Genomic DNA, 24,108 nt, shown 5'->3' with positions numbered 1-24,108 from the left:
ACCCCCTTTGTCTCTCCGTACACTATTTAGCGCCGGACCAATTTTTTTGCGTTGCACTCATGAGCGTGTTTATCTAATTGCTCATTTGTTTAGGGATTTAATTAAACTCACACCGGCGCCTATGGAGCGCCCCCCCACCACCACCACCACCAGCAGCCTCCCTCGCCAGGGGTGGCATTGTCTTGACGCGAATCTGTCTCCATCCCTAACTCCTAATCTCTTCTCTCCACCTCCACCACTACCCCCTCCCCCGCGACGCCCACATCAAACAGAGGTGGGGGGTGGTGGGTGGGTGTGGAGGGGGGGGGGGCAGTGAGGGGTCATCAATCTCCCTCACTTCTCTCCGCCCGTGCACTTTCCCCTCTCTCGGTGGACCTGTGACATCTCACGGCTCGCGGACGAGCGCTCTGCAGCACCCTGCACGCTTTACATCCACCAAAGGCAAAGGTCGCCCCTCTGCCACGTATAGCCTCGACAGACTGTCGGGGCAAGTGCTGTTAGAGTAGCTAGCAGCTCACGAAGGCCGGCACGGTTACACGATGGGGGTGGGTGGCCAGTGACCACGCCCGACCGCCTTTGTTTCCCCCAGTGGAGATGTTTACTCACCGCACCAGGTACTCATTCGAGGCTGAGGCGACCTAGGGAAGGCCGAGGGCCGATTCAGATCTTCGTCACTGTCATCATCATCACTACTCCCACTAGCACCATCAGCACTATCATCATCATCATCATCACGCCTCCCACTAGCACTATCAGCACGATCATCATCATCATCATAGCTACCGCCGCCTCCCTCCATGAACTAAAACGTATATATTTTGTATTTTACCAGGTAAGATCCACTGAGCTATGTAGCTCTTTGTCAAAAGCGACCTGGCCGTCACAAATGATAGCTCACGTGTGGAAATGTACAGCGGCCAAACACTCTAAACGCGTGATGTTCATTGTGAATGTGGAGGGGAAAACCGGAGGACCCGGAAAAAAATCCACGCGACCACGGGGAAAGAAACACGCAAACTCCAAATATGCAACAGGCTTCAGGGTTGGGATCGAACCCACGACCTCCTGGATACCAGGCGAGGTAGTTAACATCTCCTAGCCACCGTGGCGCCCTGACGATGCGTATTGAGCTATAAATCTGTCTTTCGCCAATACGGCCGCGCGGACGGCAGCGGTGGTGGTGGCGGTGGTGGCGGTGGTGGTGGTAGTGGTGGTGGCGGTGGTGGTGGTGGTGGTGGCAGTGGTGGTGGTGGTGGTGACGGCGGTGGTGGTGGCGGTGGTGGTGGTGGCTACGCCCGGTGCGAAAGAAGTTCAACATACATACTACATTCCCTGTTTCCACACTCTCCCTACATCTCACCTATTTCTCTCTGTCTCTGAATCTATTTCTCTCAAAACGGCGCTGACCCTGTGGATGAAACACTGTGGATGAAACACTCAATAACGGAACCGGCCTCTGTCACTCCTCTCTCTCTTTGCATCTCTCGTTCTTCCGATCTCACTCTCTTTCTCGTCCCTCTCTTCACACTCACACTCCCTCTTCACTCTCTGCCCCCCACTCTCTCTCTCCTCCCTCTCTTCACACACACACTCCCTTCACTCTCTGCCCCCCACTCTCTCGTTCTCTCTCCCCGCGTGCACGTCACCTCGTCGCCGCGCTGGTGACGGGACGCAGAGGCTCCACTCTCGCCTCCACCCCCCCCGCTCCCTCCCTGCCGCTCCCCTCTCGCTCTCATCCATCACGCAGTGGCAGCGGCCAGCGAGACGCGCGGGTGCCAATAACATTCTCCAGATTAACGAGGTTCGCGACAACGAGCGCTCTTCCCACCTCCCCCTGTCTCTACCACTCTCCCAACCCGCCCCCCTCTCCTCGCATTCTACCCCTCTCTCTCTCTCTGACGCTCTCTCTCTGTCCATCTGTCTCTACACACACACAATAATAATGTGTGGTACAACATGTTCGTGAAACGTGACAGTTCATATCCCATATTACGCTCCACTATCTCGCTCTTTCCCTCTCTCCTCCATCCCCACCCCCATCTCCCCCCCCCCATCTTCCCCCATCTCCCCTCCATCTCCCCTCCATCTCTAAATGCGTTCGCTCTCTACAAAGACAAAGATCCCCCGTATAGCCCGAACAGACTGTTGGGACAAGTGTTGCTAGCGAGCACCTATGAAGGCCAGCACGACACACGAGTGGGTGGGTGGCCAACATCACGCCCGACCGCCTTTGTATCACCAGTGGCGATGTTTACACACGGCACCAGGTACTCATTTGAGGATGAGTCGACCTAGGGGAGGCCCAGGACCGGTTCAAATAATGGTCACCGGTGTTGGCCGTTGAGCAGGAATCGAATACGGGTCGGCAGGTTCGTAGCGTAGCGCGCTAACCGCTACACCACCGCTCCCCACTACACACACATACATCTGTATATATGTAACGTAGAAAATGTCCGTGAAAATTCACCGTTCAAATCTCTTCTCTTGCTCTCTCCCATTCCCCCACTCTCTCGTTATCTCTACCCCGTTCCCTCCCCCTCTCGCGCTCTCCTTCATTCGCTCTCCCCCCCTCTCTAGCGCTCTCTGTCTCTCTGCAACACACACACATATATGCAAACGATCACGTGCGTGAAACGTAACGGTTGAAATCCCTCAACATCTCCGCATCTCTCTCCGCCTCCACGCACGCACGAATATGCCGTGGTGATTCTTCGCGGAAATGTGACGGATCCGATATCCTGGCGCCCCCACACTCGCAGAGCCAACTAGGATGATGGAAAGTCGTCGCCTCGACGCGTGCTGTTCACACGACAACGCGTGTTCGCTACAACGCGGTTATTCCATCAGGGAAACAGCTTTCGCACAACGAAGAACGCGCATCCCATTATAATGCGGAACGCGCCCGTTATAACGCGGAACGCACATCCCGTTATAACGCAATTTCTGAGCAGTCGACGACGAACTACTTTCTTGCGCTGTGCGGCTGAGCGGTGCAGTGATACAGTACGTGGAGTGATAATGTAACGCGACGGGGTATCCTCAGTTATTTGCCCCGCCACCTCACCGCGTGTGCGTCGTGGTAGTCCATCGAATCTCGACAAACTTCACCGCCATCGCATTGTTTATGGGGAAATTGCTTCAGCTGAACGCGTTTTTCCCGTAACGCGGCACTTTTCAGGAACGCATCTACCGTGTTAAACGAGGACTCGCTGTTCCTCTCTCCTCTGCTGCTGAATATGCAACAAAACCGCACCATCATCATGTAAGTACTAACACATATTGTGTCTCTCCACTTACAAATCTTAAATAGATGTATTAATTTGTACCCATCCCATCAGCCACGAGGTCTCCTGGGTAATGTATCGTTTCAGCAGCATGGGGCGACCTTTCAAACATCGATCCTTGAAGTTCGCCAGCATTTTCTTGGTTCTTTCGATAAAGTCACGTAGAATGGAAATAATAAACTAATAGAAATAAAACATAATAAACATAATAAAATAAAACGTGATAATGATTTTATTATGTTTAATTTTATTTTATTTTATTATTTCCATTCTACGTGACTTTACCGAAAGAACCAAGAAGATGAATCCCTGCAGTCACGAAAGCTTTAAATCGAAATTCGCGAGCATTTCATTTTGCTTCATCCTTACTCTAAAACTAAACTATTTTATTTTACCAGGTAAGGCCCACTGAGCTATACAGTATCGATATTTTGTCAGAAGCTACCTGGCCACCCATTACAGCTCAACGAAGTGGCTCATCGTGTAGAAATTGAAATCAGCCAAATGCTCTAAATGGCCTGGCCCTGCGGATAAGACACTCAATACCAAAACCGGCCCCGGAGATTTGCTTGCGTTGAACAAATTCTGCTGAGTTGATGCACTCCCACAAGGCCGTGATGCTGATAGGTTTTGTAAAAAAAGTTTACGCATATTTATTTTAATGGAGAGACATATATGTACAAGGAGGAGATGATTTGTCAGCTTATTTATTTAATTTTATAATTTTATTTTATACTTTTTGCCAAAATTAGTGGTGGGAATAAGCTTTGAGACGTAATGTATGTGAATGTACATATGTATGTGTATGTATGTGTGTTTATGTATGTGTGTATGTATGTTATGTGTATGTATGTATTTTGTGTGTATGTATATCTGTATGTATGTTTGTATGTATGTATGTATTTTGTGTGTATGTATGTACATCTGCAAGTATGTTTGTATGTATGTGTGTATGTTTGTGTGTATGTATTTGTATATTAATGTGTGTATTTTGTGTGTATGTGTGTGTATGTATATGTGTGTATGATATGTGTGTATGTATGTATATGTGTGTATGTGTGTGTATGTATAAATAAGTGTGTATGTGTGTGTATGTATATATATGTGTATGTATTTATATGTGTATGGATATGTGTATGTGTGTGTATGTGTATGTATGTATATGTGTGGATGTATATGTGTGTATGTATATGTGTGTATGTGTGTATGTATATGTCTGTATATGTGTGGATGTATGTATACGTGTGTATGTATATATGTGTGTATGAATATGTGCATATGCGGGGAGCAGTAGTGAACTGGTTCGCGAGCTGCACTCCAAACCCAGCAGCGACCCGAGTTCGATTCTCGCTCACGAACAATAATAGTGGCGAACATTTGAACCGGTCTTGGGCTTCCCCTAGGTCGACTCAGCCTCAAATGAGTACCTGGTGCGATGTGTAAAACATCGCCACGAGAGAGACAAAGGCGGTCGGGCGTGGTGCTGGCCACCTACCCCCTTCACCATGTTATGTATATATACATAACATTTGTGAAGTTAAATATACGTAATGTGTATATAAATACCGCTTGTGTAAGAAGTTAACCGGGCGTGCTGCTGGCCACCCACCCCCTCGTGTGGCGTTTCGGCCTTCACTGGCTACCAACAGCACTTGCCCCAACAGTCTGCCCAAGGCTACACGGGGGACCTTTGTCTTTATTATTAGATGCGAATAACAATTTGTAGCGAGTTCCTGTGGGATGCTGCGTCGCGAGTGACGCACGAAGCAATAATAACGTAACTCTCAAGAAGGGTAATAACTCGAAACGTCGCCTACTGTATATTTGTATGTTTTACCCTTTGAGACTACAATGCTATTGATAAACGTGTTGGATTTATTTATTTTTGTAAACATTTGTGAAATGTTTCATGCGGGTAAAAATTAATGGTAAATAATTAGTAATACATGTACGTATACACATATAATATCTAAATAAAGGTAAATTAAATCGTCTACGTTTCAAGAGATTGTATTCTTATTTTCGGAACTATCATCACAATTCATTTACATGGGTACAATATGACAATACTCTTTACAGCTGCATTATTATCGTCATCATCATCAACAGCAGCAGCATCAGGAACACAATCAGCATCATTGCCCCGCGGTTAACACACAGCACAATCATCCACACTCAGCAAACACGCTTAACGTCTAAATATCATGGTCAGAATCATCATCATCATCGCACGATTAACACACAGCACAATCATCCACACTCAGCAAAACGCTTACTCTAGATCGGAATATCATCAGCAGTATCATCAGCAGGATCATCATCAGCAGCAGCAACAGGATCATCATCAGCGGTATAATCATCATCATGAGCGGCATCATCATCAACAGCAGCAGCATCATCAGCAGCATCATTATCATCATCATGGGCAGCATCATCATCAGCAGCAGCATCATCAACATTATCATCATCATCATCATAAGCAGCATCATCAGCAGCAGCATCATCAGCAGCATCATTATCATCATCATAAGCAGCAGCATCATCATCATCAGCATACATCTGGCGCCGGCCACAATCTTTACACGGCAGCCATCCTGGGAGAGAGGGCCAACTTTGAGCTAATCCTGGAGGCTGACAACGGCAGTTGCGGCTCTAACACGGTGGGGGCTCGCTCGGGGGTGTGGAGTGGGGGGGGGGGTCCTATGTATGGGGAGGAGGAGGGGGGGTACGGGATTGGTGCGACAAGGCGGTTAATCATTTCCCTGATCTGTTGTGGCGCGTATGCCCACACCTCGCCACTCAGTTTGTCGAACTTCTTTCGCACCTTACGCAGGTAGCCGGCCGTGCGAATTCGGGGGTGTGAAATAATTAAGAAATAGATAAGTAGGCAGGCTAGATGCCTCGCTTTACAATAGTTGTCTCTTCACGATTTAAAAGTATACGGGGTTTTTTGTTTGTTTGTAAACACATTCCATCAGCAGTCACGCAGCCTTCTGTCAGTGCATCTTTTAGGAATAGAAAATGATGAGTTGAGATCTTCTCAGCGGCATTGGTACAACAGGGAGCAGAAGCGTCTGGGCCGGTTTCGACATGCGCGTCTGTACAGGTATCTTGAACTTCTTTCGCACCGTACGTAGCCAACCGTACGAATCGGAGGTGCTGGGAAGGACAACAACACTAAACACAAAAAGCAGTTCTAGAGAAATTAGTTCATCGATTTGGATTTAAAAGTTCACGGTTCCAGTGGCTTCCTAATATAGGAAGGGATTTTCTCCCGGTCCTCCAGTTTATCCCTCCACATGTAGAATCAAGGTGCGTTTAGAGTGTTTGGCTGATGTAAATGTCCACGTGAAAAGCCACTTCGTTGAGCTATCGTTGTGTGCTTGACAGGGTCGCTTCTGAAAAAAGATAGCAACAAAGCTCAGTTGGGCTTTAACCTGGTCAAAATTTAAAGAAATAGTTTCGTTTTAGTTTCAGCCCGCGATGCAGTGACTCATCTCTCCGTTCGAGTGTCATTGTCTACACTAAACACACACACACAACAACAAAAACTCATTCGGTGTTTCATCAGCAGTGTCGGGTTGCCTGACTGCCCGAAGAAATGTTGGTGAAACTGGCCGAGTAGTTCGTAGTCCAAGGGGCCCTCTTGCTCTGGTAGATACCGGGAAGGTTCTTCGCTTGACGCAAACTTCTCCCGAGCAGTCAAACAGCGACGTCGTGGACAATATAAGTAGGCACAGCAATTCAGCGGACGAATTCTCTGCCGAGGTATACGCTGTTAGATATACGCTCCTAAATGTTGCGTTAGTTGAGTGTGTGTTATCTTCGTGGTCATATTCTAGGTGTGTGTGTGGGTGCACAATTATATTATAATATATATAACCATCATATGTAACAATAAACATAACCATAGGTTATTTTTTTAATAATTTGCGGCTCTATCATCCACGCCGTGCCGGCCATCATGGGATAATAGAGTGGGAGAGCTGTTTGACCATACTTCCCCAGTCTGGTTAGTACGGGGAAAAGGGGGAGGTTCTCTCTGCCTACGATGTGGAGCGTCTTGAGAATGATGTCGCATTTTTTCCAAGATGTAAGATGCGTGGTATTAGCGCCGTGTAGTGATTACATCGGTGGAGGGAGCGAGAGAAAAGAAGACTCAGGTACAAATTTAAGGCTGAGTCGACCTAGGTGAATCCCGGGACAGCTTCAGATTATCACTCGCCGCTGTTGGTAGCCGTCGCCGGAGATGGAGCCCGGCACGCTACCACTGCCTCTCACTGTAATAAGTGTACACTGAGTTTAGGGTTTTGCTAACGTATGAAGTTTGATGTTACGAGGTTGTTTTGGCTAAGAATGTTATCATATGAATGATGTATATCTGGTGAAAAGCAATGCTCAATATTAGTTTTGGATTTCAGAACTTACGATTGAAATACATAAACACACACGCACACAAACATATAAATACACACACACACGCCTCCGTGTTAAACACAAATAGGCCGGCATTGGGCACATAACGGCGTAGATGGGTGAAAAACACCACGCCGGCCCGCCTTTGTCTCTCGTTTACACACCGCACCAGGTACTCGTTTAAGGCTGAGTCGACCTAGGGGAGGCCCAACACTGGTTCAGATCGCGGGTCGCCCGGGTTTGTAGCTGAGTGCGCTAACCACAGCGCCACCGCTCCCCGACAAACGCAGCCCACGTTCGGCGCACACTCACAGACGACACAAATACAAAGGTGCCCTGTATAGCCTTTAACATAACTTTTAGGGCAAGTGCTGTTAGCGAGCACCTATTACCACGTGCACACACGCAACACGAACAACAGCCGCAGCAGCAGCCCGACCATCTCCATTATGCGGTGGCGACGTCACCGCTGTGCTTCGAGCCAGGCTAGGTACATGAACACAAATGCACGTATCTTGCTGCTCTTTCCATAGGTAGAGCATGTTATGTTCGTGCATGGTGATGATGATGATGACGATGATCGTCATGGTGATGGAGAAAGGATGGCGGTGGTGGTGGTTGATGGATGATGATGGTGCAGGCTTGTTGGTGGAGCTGAGGAGGAGGAGGAGATCTGATGAGGAGACGACGAGAGGAATAGGAGAAGGTGGTGGGGTAGGAGGGTGCAGGAGGAGGAGGGAGGAAGGGGAGGTTTGAGGAGGTGGCGGTGAAGGATCAGACACGAGGAGGAGACGTGATGAGGTGGTGGTGCCGTAGGAAAACGCGAGGAGATGCAGGAGGAGGAGGAGTAAGGAGTAGGAGGAGGAGGAGACGCGAGTGCATGGCCGAGCAGGAGGAGGAGGAGGAGCGGCTGAGGATGGAGGAGAGGGCGGGCTGTCACGTGATTGTATCCAGACCCAAAGTTCACCCAAAAACGCGGGGCGGTGGTGCAACTGAACTCACTCTCGCCTCGGGACCGCAGGGATTCCTCCCACCCGTGTCTCGCCTCTCCCCTCCCCTCCCCGGCCTCTCACCTCTCCTCTCTCTCCTCGTTCTCTCTCCCCGTCTTGTCTCTCTGCTCGACCCAGCGTGGACCACAGCAGCGCAAGGTAAGGGACGAGCTCATGCTGCCTCGTCCGTGTGGCTGCTGCTGCTGGTGACGGCGCCGGCGATTTAGCGCTGCGCTACGAAGCTGGCGAGCCGAGTTCGAATCCCGCTCATGGCCAGCAGCAGTGTGACGATTATTTGAACCGGTCCTGGGCCCTCCCCTAGGTCGACTCGGCCTCAAATGAGTACCTGGTGCGGTGTGTAAACATCGTCGCTGGGGAGACAAAGGTGGTCCGGACGTGGTGCCGGCCACCCACTCGTGTGCCGTTCCCGGCTTGATGGGTGCTCGCTAACTGCACTTTACCCAACAGTCTGCTAAGGCTATACGGGGGATATTTGTATTTGTTGTGTATTTCCATGTGGTTATATGTATACATGTGTTTATATGTCTACTTGTATGTTTGTGTATATGTCTTCGTAATGTTGTGTGTGTTACCAATATAGATAGATGTGGTTGTGTATGTACGTTCGTGAGCTGGACTGTGTGTGTGTGTACTGCATCAGTGTAATTGTGTGTGTAGGCGTGATGCATGTGTACGTGTGTACATGTGTGTCTTCACACATCGATGTGTCTACTTGTATATATGTATATTGTAGTTGTTTCCGCCCCTGGTATTTGTATGTGTGCGTGTGCTTTTGTGTGTGTTGCTACGTGCGTGTGTGTCTTTGTAATGTGTGTGCAGTAGTGTATAAGAGTGTGTGTTTGTGTACGCGTGTGTGTGTTTTTGCATGTGTGTGTGTACGCGTGTATTCTTGTGTCTGCCGCGTGAGACGTATACCTATGTCTATATTTGCGTGTTTGTACATTTAACATTACGCATCTTATACATTACAGATCTTATACTCGATAGGCCATTGCGCGAAACGTCGACTATTACATATTTATACGAAATAAGTAGGCAATGCAAATGAGTGTACAATACGCTTGCCGATATGATGCGTGTATCGCCGAATAAGATGACCGGCTATCAGCGAGCACCTACTCAGTCGCATTTGTCTCCCCCGCGAGTGCTTCTGTTCACACACCCTGCCGAGTACTCACTGAAGGCCGAGTCGATCTAGGGGGAAGTATTGCCATGCTCGGATATCGTTATATCCGTGACCAGGTAATGGAACTCAGGTAGCCGCGTGTCAGACCCCCGTGAAGTCTTAACAGACTGTTGGGGCAAGCGCTGTTCGTGAGCTCCTATGAAGGCCGGGACGGCACACGAGGGGGTGGGAGGCCAGCACCACGTTGGAACACAAAGACAAAGATCCCCCGTACAGCCTTAACAGACTGTTGGGGCAAGCGCTGTTAGTGAGCTCCTATGAAGGCCGGCACGGCACACGAGGGGGTGGGTGGCCAGCACCACGTTGGTACACCAAGACAAAGATCCCCCATACAGCCTTAACATAATGTTGGGGCAAGTTCTGTTAGTGAGCTCCTATGAAGGCCGGCACGGCACACGAGGGAGGTGGGTGGCCAGCAATTGAGCCCGGCCGTTTTTGTCTTCCTCGTGGTGATGTTTACACATTTGCTGTTGATTCGGCCTAGGGGAGGCCCAGGACCGGTTAAGATAATCGTCGCTGTTATTATATTGTTCGTGTGCGCGAATCCAAGTTCGCTTCACCGGGTTTGTAGCGCAGTGCGCTAAGCACCGTGCCACCGCTCCCCAGATCACACACGCACGTACACACACAGAAGCACACATCCATCACCCCCATGAATACCTGTATAGGTAAGTGCTCGCTAACAGCCCTTGCCCCGCCACAGTCTAGAAGGCCACGCGGGGGGAGCTTTGCATTTGTTTGGATGACAGCTGGTGCGTGGTACGTAGCCTACATACATATGCGCTGCCGTAAGACTTTGGAATCTGCAATAAAACAACCACGGCGTTCACTCTCTGCTGAATAGAATTACTCACAACGCCGCCGCCCCCGCCCCCCCCCCCCGTTACCCTTAGGAGCGCCGAAGCTAAGAAAGGGTTGAGCCTGGATAGTGGTTACTGCATGGAGCCCCGCACGGCTGACCGAGCGTGGTGCTGGCCACACCAAAGACAAAGAAGCCCCCCCGTGTAGCCTGTAACAGACTGTTGGGGCAAGAGCTGTTCGCGAGCAGCAACTATGAAGGCCGGCACGGCGTACGAGACGGTGACTGGCCAGCCACCACGCCCGGCCGCCTTTGTCTCCCCTGGTGGCGATGTTTACACACGGAACCAGGTGCTCATTCGAGGCCGAGTCGACCTAGGGGGAACGATGCGCGGAAAATCGTGTGTGCGTATGCGTTAGTTGTTGATTGGGTGTGTGAGGCGTGCAGGTGTGTGAGACTGTGTGGGAGACTGTGTGAGACTGTGCGTGCGTTAGGCGTGTGTGTGTGTTAGGTGTGTGTGTGTTAGGCGTGTGTGTGTGTTAGGTGTGTGTGTTCGGTGTGTGTGTGTTAGGTGTGCGTGGGTTAGGTGTGTGTGTTAGGTGTGTGTGTGTTAGGTGTGTGTGTGTTAGGTGTGTGTGTTAGGTGTGTGTGTTAGGTGCGTGTGTGTTAGGTGTGTGTGTGTTAGGTGTGTGTGTGTGTTAGGTGTGTGTGTGTTAGGTGTGTGTGTGTTAGGTGTGTGTGTGTTAGGTGTGTGTGTGTTAGGTGGGTGTGTGTTAGGTGTGTGTGTGTTAGGTGTGTGTGTGTTAGGTGTGTGTGTGTTAGGTGTGTGTGTTAGGTGTGTGTGTGTTAGGTGTGTGTGTGTGTTAGGTATGTGTGTGTTAGGTGTGTGTGTGTTAGGTGTGTGTGTGTGTTAGGTGTGTGTGTGTTAGGTGTGTGTGTGTTAGGTGGGTGTGTGTTAGGTGTGTGTGTGTTAGGTGTGTGTGTGTTAGGGTGTGTGGGTTAGGTGTGTGCGTGTTAGGTGTGTGTGTTAGGTGTGTGTGTGTGTAAGGTGTGTGTGGGTTAGTTGTGTGTGTGTGTGTTAGGTGTGTGTGTTAGGTGTGTGTGTGTTAGGTGTGCGTGGGTTAGGTGTGCTGGACTGTGTGCGTGAGTGTTTCGAAGTCAATCTACTTATTTGCATAAATAATTACCAGTTGATTCGATTATAAGTTGCTTTTGGAAAATCAATTAGACAAATATAGATGTACACCCTAGATCCAAACACGTGCTCGCCCCGTATAAATTGTCGCGGCTCTAATGTGTTTATGAATTATACACTGCGTTCAACCACCACTACCACACTGCACGTCACAACAACCAACTCACCCACCCACTCACCACATAGCAGGTCACAACAACAACACTGTTCCCCCTATAGAGTAACCAATATATTCGGCGACGTTTCGGGCAATGCCCCTTTTTCACAGCGTATAGATTGAAGGTGGAAATCTACCTGTGACCGGTTGCATCCAAACAGACATCTGCTGTAGAAACCGCGCATTAATCACGGGCCCACGACACCACGAGTAGCCGCTACAGATAAACAATTCGGGGTTGGAAAACCGGCAGAACATTTTCTCAACCAGTGAATCAAATCTAGGTGATTTTGATTCGAAAATAGTTTTGGGTTTTTTTTTACGATAGGCGATGGCGCGTTTTATTATATAGCAGAAGGGGTTATTGCCCTGAAACGTCGACTGTTGTATGGACTGTGTGCTGAGTTGTTTTTTTATTGACTGTAGTTGTGTACCACTGGCCAACGCGGCAGCAACAGCATCGCCAAAATAATGAATTTACCGTCATCCCTACAATCTGTCAATAACAACAACAACAACGATACAAAATCCTGCGTGCAATACATTTTGTGAATGCTGCAAAATCGCGCGATATCGAATGTGGAACCGTGCAGCTCTGTGGACTGTTGGGGCAAGTTCCGCTCGCAATCACCCATTAATGACGAGTACCAACTCACATTCATATTCGCGTGCAACAACAAAGGTCCCCCGTGTAGTCTCCAACAGACTGTTGGGGCAAGTGCTGTTAGCGAGTAGCACCTGGGAAGGTCGGCACTGATGCACGAGGGGGTGGGGGGCCAACACCACGCCCGGCCGCTTCTGTCTCCCTCGTGGCGATGTTTTAAACATCGCACCAGGTACTCATTTGAGGCTGAGTCGACCTAGGAGAGGCCCAGGACTGCTCCAGATAATCGTCACCGATGTTGGCCGCGAGCGGGAATAGGAACTCAGGTCGCCGGGTTTATAGCGCAGCGCTAACCGCTAAACTACCGCTCCCCATACATTTCATATAACGCGTACGCACTCATAGCGTAAGGAAGCCTTCATCCAGCTGCACTCACCAAGGGCTGTATATTATTCATTTAATTAATTCGCTTTATATTTGCTTATTTAAAATCCCTGTGGATATATTCGAGGTGCAGTGAAATTAGATGTATACGTATATTCATTATTTCATTTCGCAAGTATAATTTGTCCAATGTATAATTGGCAAATATTTGCGGAGGTTTCCTTTTTTTGTTTCGTTAAAATATTGTACCTGCAAGTCTGGTGGGACGTTATACAATTATAATAATAACAACATTAATGATAATACTGTGTTAGTTTCATAATGAAATTGTGTGACCATTCCTGTGGCCCCTACACATCTCCACCCACCCGCTCAAGTTTTATATTTCACTGTGCATACTTCGACCTGCTCATTCTGGTCTAAACTTCACGATCATCATCATGATGATCATAATGATGATCATAATGATGATGATGATGAGTCCATAGAGGCCAGACTTTGTTCGATGAGAGACGGAGGCGTTTTGCAGCCAGGCTTCGTGATGGTGGAGTTATCTTCCTCAATTCATCACGGAATCTCAGTCTGTTGCACGTTTTACTATCCTGTACAATTTGTGTTATTTTACAAGGTAAGCCCCACTCTGAGCAATGCAGCTCTTTGTCAGAAGCTGGGCACAACTGATAGCTCAACGGAGTGGCTTATCACGTGAACATTTACAGCAGCCAAATACTCGAAACGCGTGTTGATTCTAAATGTGGAGGGGAAAACCGGAGGAACCGGCGAAGAATCCACACGACCACGTGGAGAGAGACACGCAAACTCCAAATACAGCAGGCGTCAGGGTCGGGATCGAACCGACGACCTCCTGTATACCAGACGAGGTAGTTAACATCTTATAGCCACCGTGTCGTAAAACTCACTTGCTTCTACAGCAGGGCTTCCTCCGTAACTCAATATTTCATGTAAAGCGCGTTGATGCCTCGTGCAAATAGCGCTACGTTTAGAATACGGAGTTCTTATACATCGCTATGTAGGCACGTTGAAACTTCTTTCGCACCGTTCGTAGCCAATCGTGCTAATCGGAGGTGCGGGGGAAGAAAAACAACAAACACTGAACACAAAAATCAGCTTTGAGTAAATTCGTTTTCAATCGAGATTTACAAGTGGATAGCTCCAGTGACGTCCTCATATCGGAGGGCAGAAAAGGAAGGGATTGGAACCAGCGGCCTCGCCCTTCATCCGAATTGCATCTCTCGCGATGGCCGAGGGAAGGAAGCACACGCGGGCGATGATGAGCGGGCGCTACCAACAATTCTCCAAGCTCCGCGGTCCTCTATCTATATATGTGAAGGTGTTGTCGGCCAGTTTACGAGTGCTTGGTCACATACCTTTACGTGTTATTGAGCAGGACAACAGATATGCGACGGAGGAATAACACGTGTATTTTTTATTGTGTGTGTGTATATATACTACACATGATTGTTGTGGATTGTTGTTTCGGTATATATATTGAAAAATGTACAAACCATTAATATCTGTACGATCATCGCGGTGCATAACCACAATGTTACGTTTTACACTTTGATTCTGCAATTAAAGTTCGTGCCAACTCAAATTAAAAGTCGCGAATTACAAAGCCGAGAGAAGTGACGGCAACCCTTGCCGGTGCGAACCCAGCTTGCGAACTTTAATTGTGCTTATTGTTACAACCGTGATTACGATTACATGTATACTCGTACGGCGTAAAAAGTCTAATATTCGTGATTACTAATATTACCATCGTACGATTACGACTATTGAGGATAATAATACGATCGTTATTACGATTATTAATAAGACTAATTTACATGTATTTGTGAGATGCCTTCCACTAATGTCTTCAAGGCCAAGAGAGACAGAGAAACTAAACAGAATAAACGGGCTTCAGAAGATGATGGTTTTAAGACAAAACTTTAAAGCATCCGCATTGTCGGATGAACGCATTTCCAACCATATGCTCATACAGCCACATCATATTATACTTACGATTACAATTCTAATCGTACAATCATAATCGCAACCATGAAAAGTAGACTTCGTACGACTATAAACAGCGTGGGTGATTGCGAATTAAAGCTTCAGGTCCACGCATTATTAGATCCGTGAGTTAACTCCTCGGAAATGCCCGTTTCAGCTGACAGATCAAGTCGTCTCCGGATTCGCTGCTGGATGAAAGCAAAATTTTCCAACACTGTAGCTCTCGCAGGGGAGGGGGGGTGGTTGTTTGACCATACTTCACCACGTTTTGCCCAATGCGGGTAGAGTGATTGTGTCCAGCATCCCGTTACAGCTGTTCTGAGCTCGCTACCAGCGTTAGCCGTGGACAGGAATCGAACTCGGTTTAACTTGGTAGGGGCACACAGTTCAGCAAATGCCACCCGCTCCCCAAATTAAAATAATTACCAGTTTTATGTATTCACGTACTGTCAATCAGAGTAAAGATGGTTATTGACGTTCTGGTCGACTGGCCTTAGTTAGGAAAGGTCAAACATGCGTGTATGTGTGTATATACATATATGTGTGTGTGTGTGCGTGTGTTTGTGTGTGTGCGTGGAACGGTAGTGTAGCGGTTAGCGCGCTGCGTTACGAACCGGGCGACCCGAGTTCGATTCCCGCTCACGGCCAACGATTATTTTAACCGTTCCTGAGCCTTCCTGAGGTCGATTCGCTTGAACCCATGGTTCAACGGTAGCAAAACCGTCACTCATTAGCAGGTGAGCTGCCGATGTTACAGTCAATGGTCCCTCCTGTCTGTACGCTATGGGGGTCGACACAAAATACACAACGTAAATAACAATTTTAACTTCACAATAAAGAGGGAACGCGTGGGTGTGGCGCGTGCTCATGAGAATACGGTCATAAAATAAATGGACTGGAAATATTTGTCCGTGGTCGTAAGTAGGATAGTATATGTTTAAAGGAAGGGGGTATATTAATCCCAACCGTTGTATACATATTTCGAACATTATCGGAAGCAAATAGCGTAAAGAGGTCTGTTCATTTACTCACTCTTAATGTGATTATATCTATCAGGGTAGTGCATGATATTCCGATTGTTCTGATTCAACACACACTCGAGTGTAAAATATTTAACGTTTAAATAGTATGTAAGCGCAAACACAAAGGTCTCCCATATAGCCTTTTATAGACCGCTGGGGCAAGTGCTGTTATCTATGAAGGACCGAGCGCTACGCCTTTGTCTCCCCATTGCCGATAATTGCACATCGCACAAGGTACTAATTTAAGGCTGAGTAGATCTAGGGGAGGCCCAGGACTGCTTTGGCTATATCACTCGCCACTGCTTTTAGCCGTTGCCAGGAATACAACTCACACGGTCCGGAGTTTGTAATATAATAACATGGGGTTAAACATTAAACGTTTCGGCCGAGTGGCCTTCGTCAACAAGAACATCACTGATTTCACGACCAGCAATCTGGATTCGGGATGGAGCGGTGGCGCAGTGCTTAGCGCATCGCGCCGGCGAAGCACCAAAGTCGATGGGACCCCGGTTCGATTCCCGGCCACGGGCAACATCAGCGGTGAGCGAGCGATATCTGAAACCGACCCGGGTACTGCCACCTTCACCAGGCTGGACGGGGACACCGGCGTGGTGAAGTATGTCGAAAACCACCCTCACCCCTTACCCTATGAGTCCCAAGGACTCCTTTCAGGAGGGTCCTGCCGTAACATGCATTGGTGTTTTAACTCGAAGGATATTTGCGGCCAATTAATGATGAGTTGTGTTTGTCATCATTATTGCCATTGTTATACCACGTGGAAGAAAACCGGAAAGCCCCACGCCTTGCGTGAGAGGGGACAACACTTGATCCCGTAAAGATGGAGACAGATGGCGATTAGTCCTCTATTATGGATAAACCAAAAACATCTATTATGGATTAGTCCACACTTTTCTGCACCGCCTTCACCTGGCGAACCAGGGGATACGGCACCTCCTCGACACCCACACGTGACCACGCAACATATTGAGCGGTGATCCAACAACCCTCGCTGCTGCCGCCACACGTCGCGGAATCACAACAGGCAAGCCACGTGCAGCGTAGCTACCGGAAGGGCCTCCACTACAGGGAGATAGAGAGGGTATTTGTATTTGGCCTACTCTTCCATGCTCAATCACCCCCCCCCCCCCCCAGCTGTTTCCTGAGTGACCCACCAGTCATCAGTCGCCTCCTCCTCTCTACCTTCTTGCAGCGCTGAGATCTCAACACTTGGGGCGAGATTCACAGAGTGTTGGTGGAACGGACAATCGTCCGGTGGGCGATGCATTCACATCTCACCGGTGAGCCACGAATCTCCGGGTGGAGACATCGGGTGGCTTTTTCCAGCGGAGAGGAAAAAAAACGATTTGGGCCGGACGACCCAAGTACCATTTACTACGAATTGACTATTTTTATTTCACCAGGTAAGGCCCCATCCTCGCTCTTTTTCGGAAGCGACCTAGGCCATCGCAAATGATAGCCAAGCAAAGTGGCTCATCATCACGCGGGGACTTATAACAGCAGACAAAATACTCTCAACGCATTTCCATTCTGAATGTGGAGGAGGGGGGGGACACCCGAGGAGCCGGAGAAAAATCCACGCGACCACGGGGAGAGCGAGGGAGACTTTGACTTTTAAACAACTTTTATTGCCGCCAGCAGCAACAGCACTGGAGGCGATTTCGACATAAAATACACAAAGTCGCCAGCAAACAAATGAAAGTAAACGCTAAAAATCCACGCGCTGTGGCGCTAAAAGCACCGCGCACAACACGAAAGAAAAGACACGTGGTGGTGGTGGTCATCGCGCACGCCGCGGTGACGAGCGAGAGAGACGCGCAAACTACAAGCGCCTATCTGCGTGAGATCCACCGACCCTCCCATCGTTCGCGAACACCGCGTAATCCCGACTCGAGAGTTCGTGAGCTCCCATTGTTTGTTTGTTTTTGTTGTAGCCGAGATAATGGTGTCGCCTCGTGTAAGATTAGGGGCGCGGGTGGTGGTGGTGGGAGACGGTGGGGGGCGTGAGACAGCGAGACAGGGACTCAGAGGCGTCGTTCACTCTGCCGAGCAAAGCAAATGTTTATTCATTATATCCGTTCATTATTTACTTATTTACCTGTGTGTGTGTTGCGTGTGTGTGGGAGCGAGTGATGGGGAGCGGTAGCGTGTAGCGTTTACCGCGCTGCGCGAACCGGGTTCGATTCCGGCTCACGGCCAACACCAGCGACGATTATTTGTACCGGTCCTGCGCCTCTCCTAGGTCGACTCAGCCTCAAATGAGTACTTGGTGCAGTGCATAAAAAAACATTGTCACACGGGAGACAAAGGCGGCCGGGCGTTGTGTTGACCACCCAACCCCTCGTGTGCCGTAACGGCCCTGGTAAGGTGCTCGCTAATAGCACTTGCCCCAATAGTCTATTACAGGCTACACGGGGAATCTTTGTCTTTGTGGCTCATGTGGGGAGCGGTGGCGCAGTTGTTCGCGCGCCGCGCTGAACCCCTCCCCCGGGGCTTCTCCTAGGTCGACTCAGCCTCAAATGAGTGCGAAAGTGTAAACATCCCCACGAGGGAGACAAAGGCGTGCGGGCGTGCTGCGCCGCGTTGCATTGTGGGTATGCGCCGTTGCGTTGGGCGATCGTCGGCGCGATCTGTGTGCCGAGACCGCTGATCGAGCCTCGCAAGGTCGAAACCCGGTCCAGAGTTTCTATTTGCTCATCGCAATCGCCGTCCCGTGGTGCTCTTGGCGCCGCGAGGCGAAGCGAGACGGAGGCTCACGGAATGGGAGCGAGCCGCTTTTCTTTATCGTTTTCTAATGAACGCTGCTGATGAACGCCGCTGATGAACGCCGCTGATGAACGCTGCTGATGAACGCTGCTGATGAACGCTGCGCGAAATCTAAACGCGAGTTGCGATCAATGTTACCGTTGCGGTGACGCTCCACGCATCGCGCCCGAGGTGAGCACAGCGGCAGCGGCGAATATTTGAAACGATCCCGAGACCTTCCCCCTCTAGGTCGACTCAGCCTTAAGTGAGTACCTGGCACGCTCTGGCAGCGTCGGTCATTAGGGGAGACAAAGGCGGACGGGCGCGGCACTCGTCACACTACCATCTCGTTTGTCGTATCGGCCCTTAATAGGCGCTCGCTAATTTGACAATCACGTGCTGCTTAAATACATAGGCACACACACAGTGTCGGTAGAGTGGTGGCGCAGTGGTTAGCGCACTGCGCTACGAACCCGGCGACCCGAGTTGGATCAGCGGTCAACATCCCAGGCAGTCGTGGGGACAATCACTTGACCACGGCTGCAGTGACCAGCGTGGTGAAGTATGGACGGACTAGCAAGTAGCTTTGTTCATGTCATTATCACAGTGTGCATATATGACACATACACATATAGATGCGGGGTGGATAGCCAGATGTACTCGTTTGATGGTGAATACTTTCCATTTGTGCTTGCAGATAATTGCTGTCATCAAGTCGAGGTGACATCAGAGAGTTTCAAAAGGAAGGCGGAATTGTTACAGAAGTGACCGGAGACACAGACACACACAGACACACACACACAGACACACACACACACATAGACACACACACAGACACACACACACACATAGACAAAGACACAGAGAAATATCACCACGTAAAGCCTTCACAGACTTTGGGGGCAAGTGCTGCGCAAAGAACACATCCATGTGCGTTGAACCACAACAACAGCAAGCAGCCGTTGGCGGTGACGTCACCACGGCGCTGGTGCCAGGCTAGGTGGACTTCATGACACCCACGCGTACTTAAAAAAAACCGCACGAAGGCAAAGATCCCCCGTATAGCCTACACAGGCTTGCCGGGGCAAAGTGCTCCTAGCGAGTAGCTTCGCTTACGACGCCGTCACACCCCCGACCGTCTCCCCGCACGAAACGCCAATCCTCTCGAGCTCCCCGCGACCATGTATCAGAGCCTCTCAATGTCCCCCAGCAACGGCTCGCAGGGCTACGCTCATCACGACTCGCACCACCACCACCACGCCAGCCCCTTCATGCACGGCACTGCGGCCGCGGCCGCCGCGGCTGCTGCGGCCGCTGCGGCCGCGGCGGCGACGGCGACACCGCAGGGCCCCGTGTTCGTGCCGACGAGCCGAGTGACGCAGATGTTGCCGTCGCTGCCGTACCTCCACCCGCCATCGCAACCGCAACACGGCGGAGGTGGCGGAGGTGGCGGTGGCGGCGGCGGACATTCCGCCTGGAGCCCTTCGTCGTCCGTGTCCGGCGGGACTGGCGGAGCTCCTGAAAGCGACAGCGGTGGCGGTCTGTCCGGCGTCTCGTACTCGACCGTGCCGATGCACCAGAGTCTGGCGCCTCGCTTCTCCTACGCGGCGGCCTCCGGCAGCGCCGTGGGAACTCGAGAGCCGTTCGTGGGCAGCCCCCTGGCCGCGTCGGCCGCCGGCAGAGACCACCACCACCCCCACCAGCACCACCACCACCACCAGCATCAGCACCAGCAGCAGCAGCAGCAGTACACGTGCGGCTCGCTGGGCATCTCGCTGAACGGGGCGTACAACGGCGTCTACTCGCCGTACGTGAGCCACGAGGTGGCGGCGGCGGCGGCGTGGTCCTCGCCGGGGCCGTTCGAGGGCGGCTCGCTCCTCCACCACGGCCTCCACGCGGGCCGCCCGCCGCACCTGCAGGCCCGCAGGCCCGACTACGGTGAGTGGACGCTCGAGATACCTCGACGGCGGCGACGGCCTCGCGGTCCGGGGGAAGGGCCGCGGCGTGCCTTCGAACGCCGTGGCCAACTCCGCGCGGTCCGCTTCGGTCTGTCCGTCGCTCCAGGCAGCCTGGCAGCCAGCCAGCAAAACTTTGTTCGAATAGAGTGTGGCTGGGAAAGGCTGTGCCCGTGCAGTCCCTTTGATAGTGTAGAGTGGTAGTAGTAGGTTTTAACCCTTTAAACTGGTACAAAACTGACACCTTTATACAAGGCATCATGTTTGCAATAACCACAACACAAGCAGTAAAAATGCAAACAAAAATAAACAGCTCTGATAATGATAATGTGCACTGTCCTTGAAGTTGATTGGTCCACACCCGAGACAGCTTTCCTTAGAGCCTAGTCTCCATTGGTGTTGGACCAGATGACACCAAAAGTGTTGTAGGGTTTTCTCCGGGTCCTCCAGTTTTATTTCCACATGCGCGGAACGTTCAGTGTTATAACACGTGACACAGTCCGCGTTATAAAAGGCGCATTCCATATTATAACGAGTGACACGTTCTGCTTATAACTGGTGGTGCGTGTCGCGTTATACCGGGCAGCACTTGTTCCCTAACAGAAGAACCGCGTTGTCGCGTTAAAGTGTGAACACCGCGCGTTAAGCGAGGACTCACTGTGCAATACAAAGGAGCCAGAACCAACGAGACGGGCAGACCGTATAGAACTGACGACGCGGATAACGCAACGCAAGTTATAGCGGCCGCACGCTGCTGATCAGGCCCAATGGAGTGGAAACCTCGTGCAGAGGGCCGACACGCCGATGGCCGTGTCTTTGTGTGTATCGTATGTACGTATACTGCGGTGCTCGCTAACAGCACTTGCCCCAGTGATATGTTAAGGCGATGGGGGGGGGGGGGTCTTTGTGTATTTGTAGAGAGCGGTGGCGCAATGATTAGCGCACTGTACGAAGAACCCGGCGATCCGAGTTCAATTCCCGTTGACGGCCAACAAACAAAGACGAATATCTGAACCGGTTCTGGGCCTCACCGAGGTCGACTCAGCCTCAAATGAGAACGTGATGCCGTGTGTAAACATCAGCATTGGGGAGACAAAGGCGGTCGGGGGTGGTGTTGGCCACCTAACGCCCATCGTGCGCCGTACCGACCTTCCCAGGCGCTCGCTAATAGCACGTGCACCAACAGTCCCTTCAAAGCTATAGGGGAGGGGGGCATGTGTGCCGTGTGTTAATCACGCACAAATCACACACAATGCAACCCTCGGGTTATCTTCCAATGCCGGGCTATATTGCCGTTATCGCTACATTTAAATTCCTGAAGTGACTTCGTCTATAATAAATCTGCGTGTGTTTATATCGCCCTTCCATTCTTGCGTACGGCAATATGTTTCGGAGCGAAATACATCTCCACCGGTCTCTATGGGTTTCTATGGATCTCTATAGGTTTCTATGGATCTCTATGGGTTTCTATGGATGATGGAGCGTATAATCTCAGCGGCTTCTTTTTTTTCTAAACGGTGCATAGTTTGATAAGTCACGAATCCTCTGACGCGTCTACCGTAATATATCACTCATTCATACGTTCGCGTTATCGCGATATCCAACCCGATAATAATAATAATAAAACGGACCACGAGTGAAATCCCCTCGTGAAGAGCTCGTCAGGAGAAGGCAGTTACACCAGGCGTGAACTAATGGCCACTTGTCTCCACCCGTACGGGGATAGAGAGTTGCCGCCTCTCACGTGCATGGGTTGTCCCGGCGTTTCGCACCATGGTACAACTCAGAAACGCATCGGAGAGCTCCACTTACAACAACAATAACAAAAACGCTCGGTAATAATGAAATTGGCCAAACGTATACCAGTGGAGAAGCATCATCGTTAGGGCAATGTTTTTGTTCTTTTTACTGCAATCTGCCAAGACCGGCCAGTCAATCTGTCTGCACTCTCTTCGTCTTCGTCCGAAACAGGTTCATTGCCTGAAACGTCGATTTTATATTTCGTACGTTGCAAGCACAGCAGTGTTGGTGATTAAAGTAGTGAGTTCAATTTTGTTTTATCTGTGAGGAATAGAATACATCATCCCGATTGTAATGAAAGTAAATAGTTAATGAGAAGTGTAAAACTTCTTTGCGTAATAACTGTGTTGTGAACCGTGCCGGGCCTCGTAGGTGCTGCTACTTGCTAAGAACACTTGCCCCAACAGTCTGTTAAGGCTATATAGGGGATATTTGCCTTTGCTACGCGTGTGTGTGTGTGTATATGGGTGTGTGCTATGCGTGTGTGGGAGCGGTTGTGGTGTTCGCACATCGCACTACGAACCCGGCGTCGCCGAGTTTGAATTCCGCTCACGGCCAACACCAGTGACGATTACCCGAACCGGTCCTGGGGCCTCCCCCTAGGTCGACTCAGCCTCAAATGAGTACCTGGTGCGGTGCGTAACACATCGCCACCGGGAAAGACAAAGGCGGTCGGGCGTGGTGCTATCCACGCGACCCCCCTCGTGTGCCTTGCCGGCCTTCGTAGTTGCTACTCGCTGTCAACAGCACTTACCACCGACAGTCCGCGAAGGCTACACGGGGGATCTTTGCCCCTGCTGCAGTAATAGTAATACATTGTATCCGCACCGGGTCGCTCGGCTTCAATTGCGAGAGTCAACAGCGAGAGGGAGGGAGGCAGCATCCCTCCTCAAACACAACGTTAACCTTTGGATGCTGCTCAGTTAGCACAGGGTTGTACGGCCTCTCTCCCCTCCTCCCTCCCATGCAATGCTCACAATCACTCACCACCACTCACCACCAGCATCCTCACCCATCCTCCCTCCGATGCGATGCTCACCACCACGCAGTTAAATCACAATTTAATTGCTTTGTCATTCATGAAGTTGTTCTCCTCGTGGGTAAGAAGACGATTTAGATCAATTTAAATAAATACATTTGCCGATGGTATGCCGACACTCCAGACTCACGCAGAAATCAATAGATCAGCACAGAGACCCAGCGACTAACATAGAAGCTCACATGTTAACATAGACACTCATATACTCACATAGACACCCATAGACCCGCATAGACCCATAGACTCACAGAGACCCATAGACCCACTCATAGACCCACATAGACTCACAGAGACCCATAGACTCACAGAGACCCATAGACCCACATATAAACTCACATAGACTCACATAGACCCATCAACTGACACATAGACTCACAGAGACCCAGAGACTCACAGAGACCCATATACCCACATATAGACTCACATAGACTCAGAGACTCACAGAGACCCATAGACTCACATAGACTCACAGTGACCC

General features: G+C 50.1%; 1 protein-coding gene across 3 annotated transcripts in view; it reads left to right on the top strand.

Annotated features, from left to right (window-relative positions):
* The first annotated feature begins 8,713 nt into the window (after window positions 1-8,713).
* The window catches only part of LOC133349132 (transcription factor GATA-4-like), a 29,136-nt gene continuing 13,741 nt past the window's right edge, over window positions 8,714-24,108 (top strand). The window contains exons 1-2 of one of the 3 annotated variants that reach the window (XM_061562344.1): window positions 8,714-8,848; window positions 19,534-20,774. In XM_061562344.1, coding sequence (XP_061418328.1) covers window positions 20,018-20,774 — 757 coding nt within the window. In that variant the 5' untranslated portion in view covers window positions 8,714-8,848; window positions 19,534-20,017. Of the gene's footprint in view, window positions 8,849-11,008; window positions 11,046-16,429; window positions 16,614-19,533; window positions 20,775-24,108 lie in introns of those variants that run through there. The other 2 variants (XM_061562347.1, XM_061562345.1) reach the window with 2 other exon arrangements.

This window comes from Lethenteron reissneri, chromosome 29 (assembly GCF_015708825.2).
Source record: "Lethenteron reissneri isolate LAM-NWPU_2019-01 chromosome 29, ASM1570882v1, whole genome shotgun sequence".
In the NCBI taxonomy this organism is placed as follows: domain Eukaryota; kingdom Metazoa; phylum Chordata; class Hyperoartia; order Petromyzontiformes; family Petromyzontidae; genus Lethenteron; species Lethenteron reissneri.
This window is presented reverse-complemented; position numbering and strand designations above follow the sequence as displayed.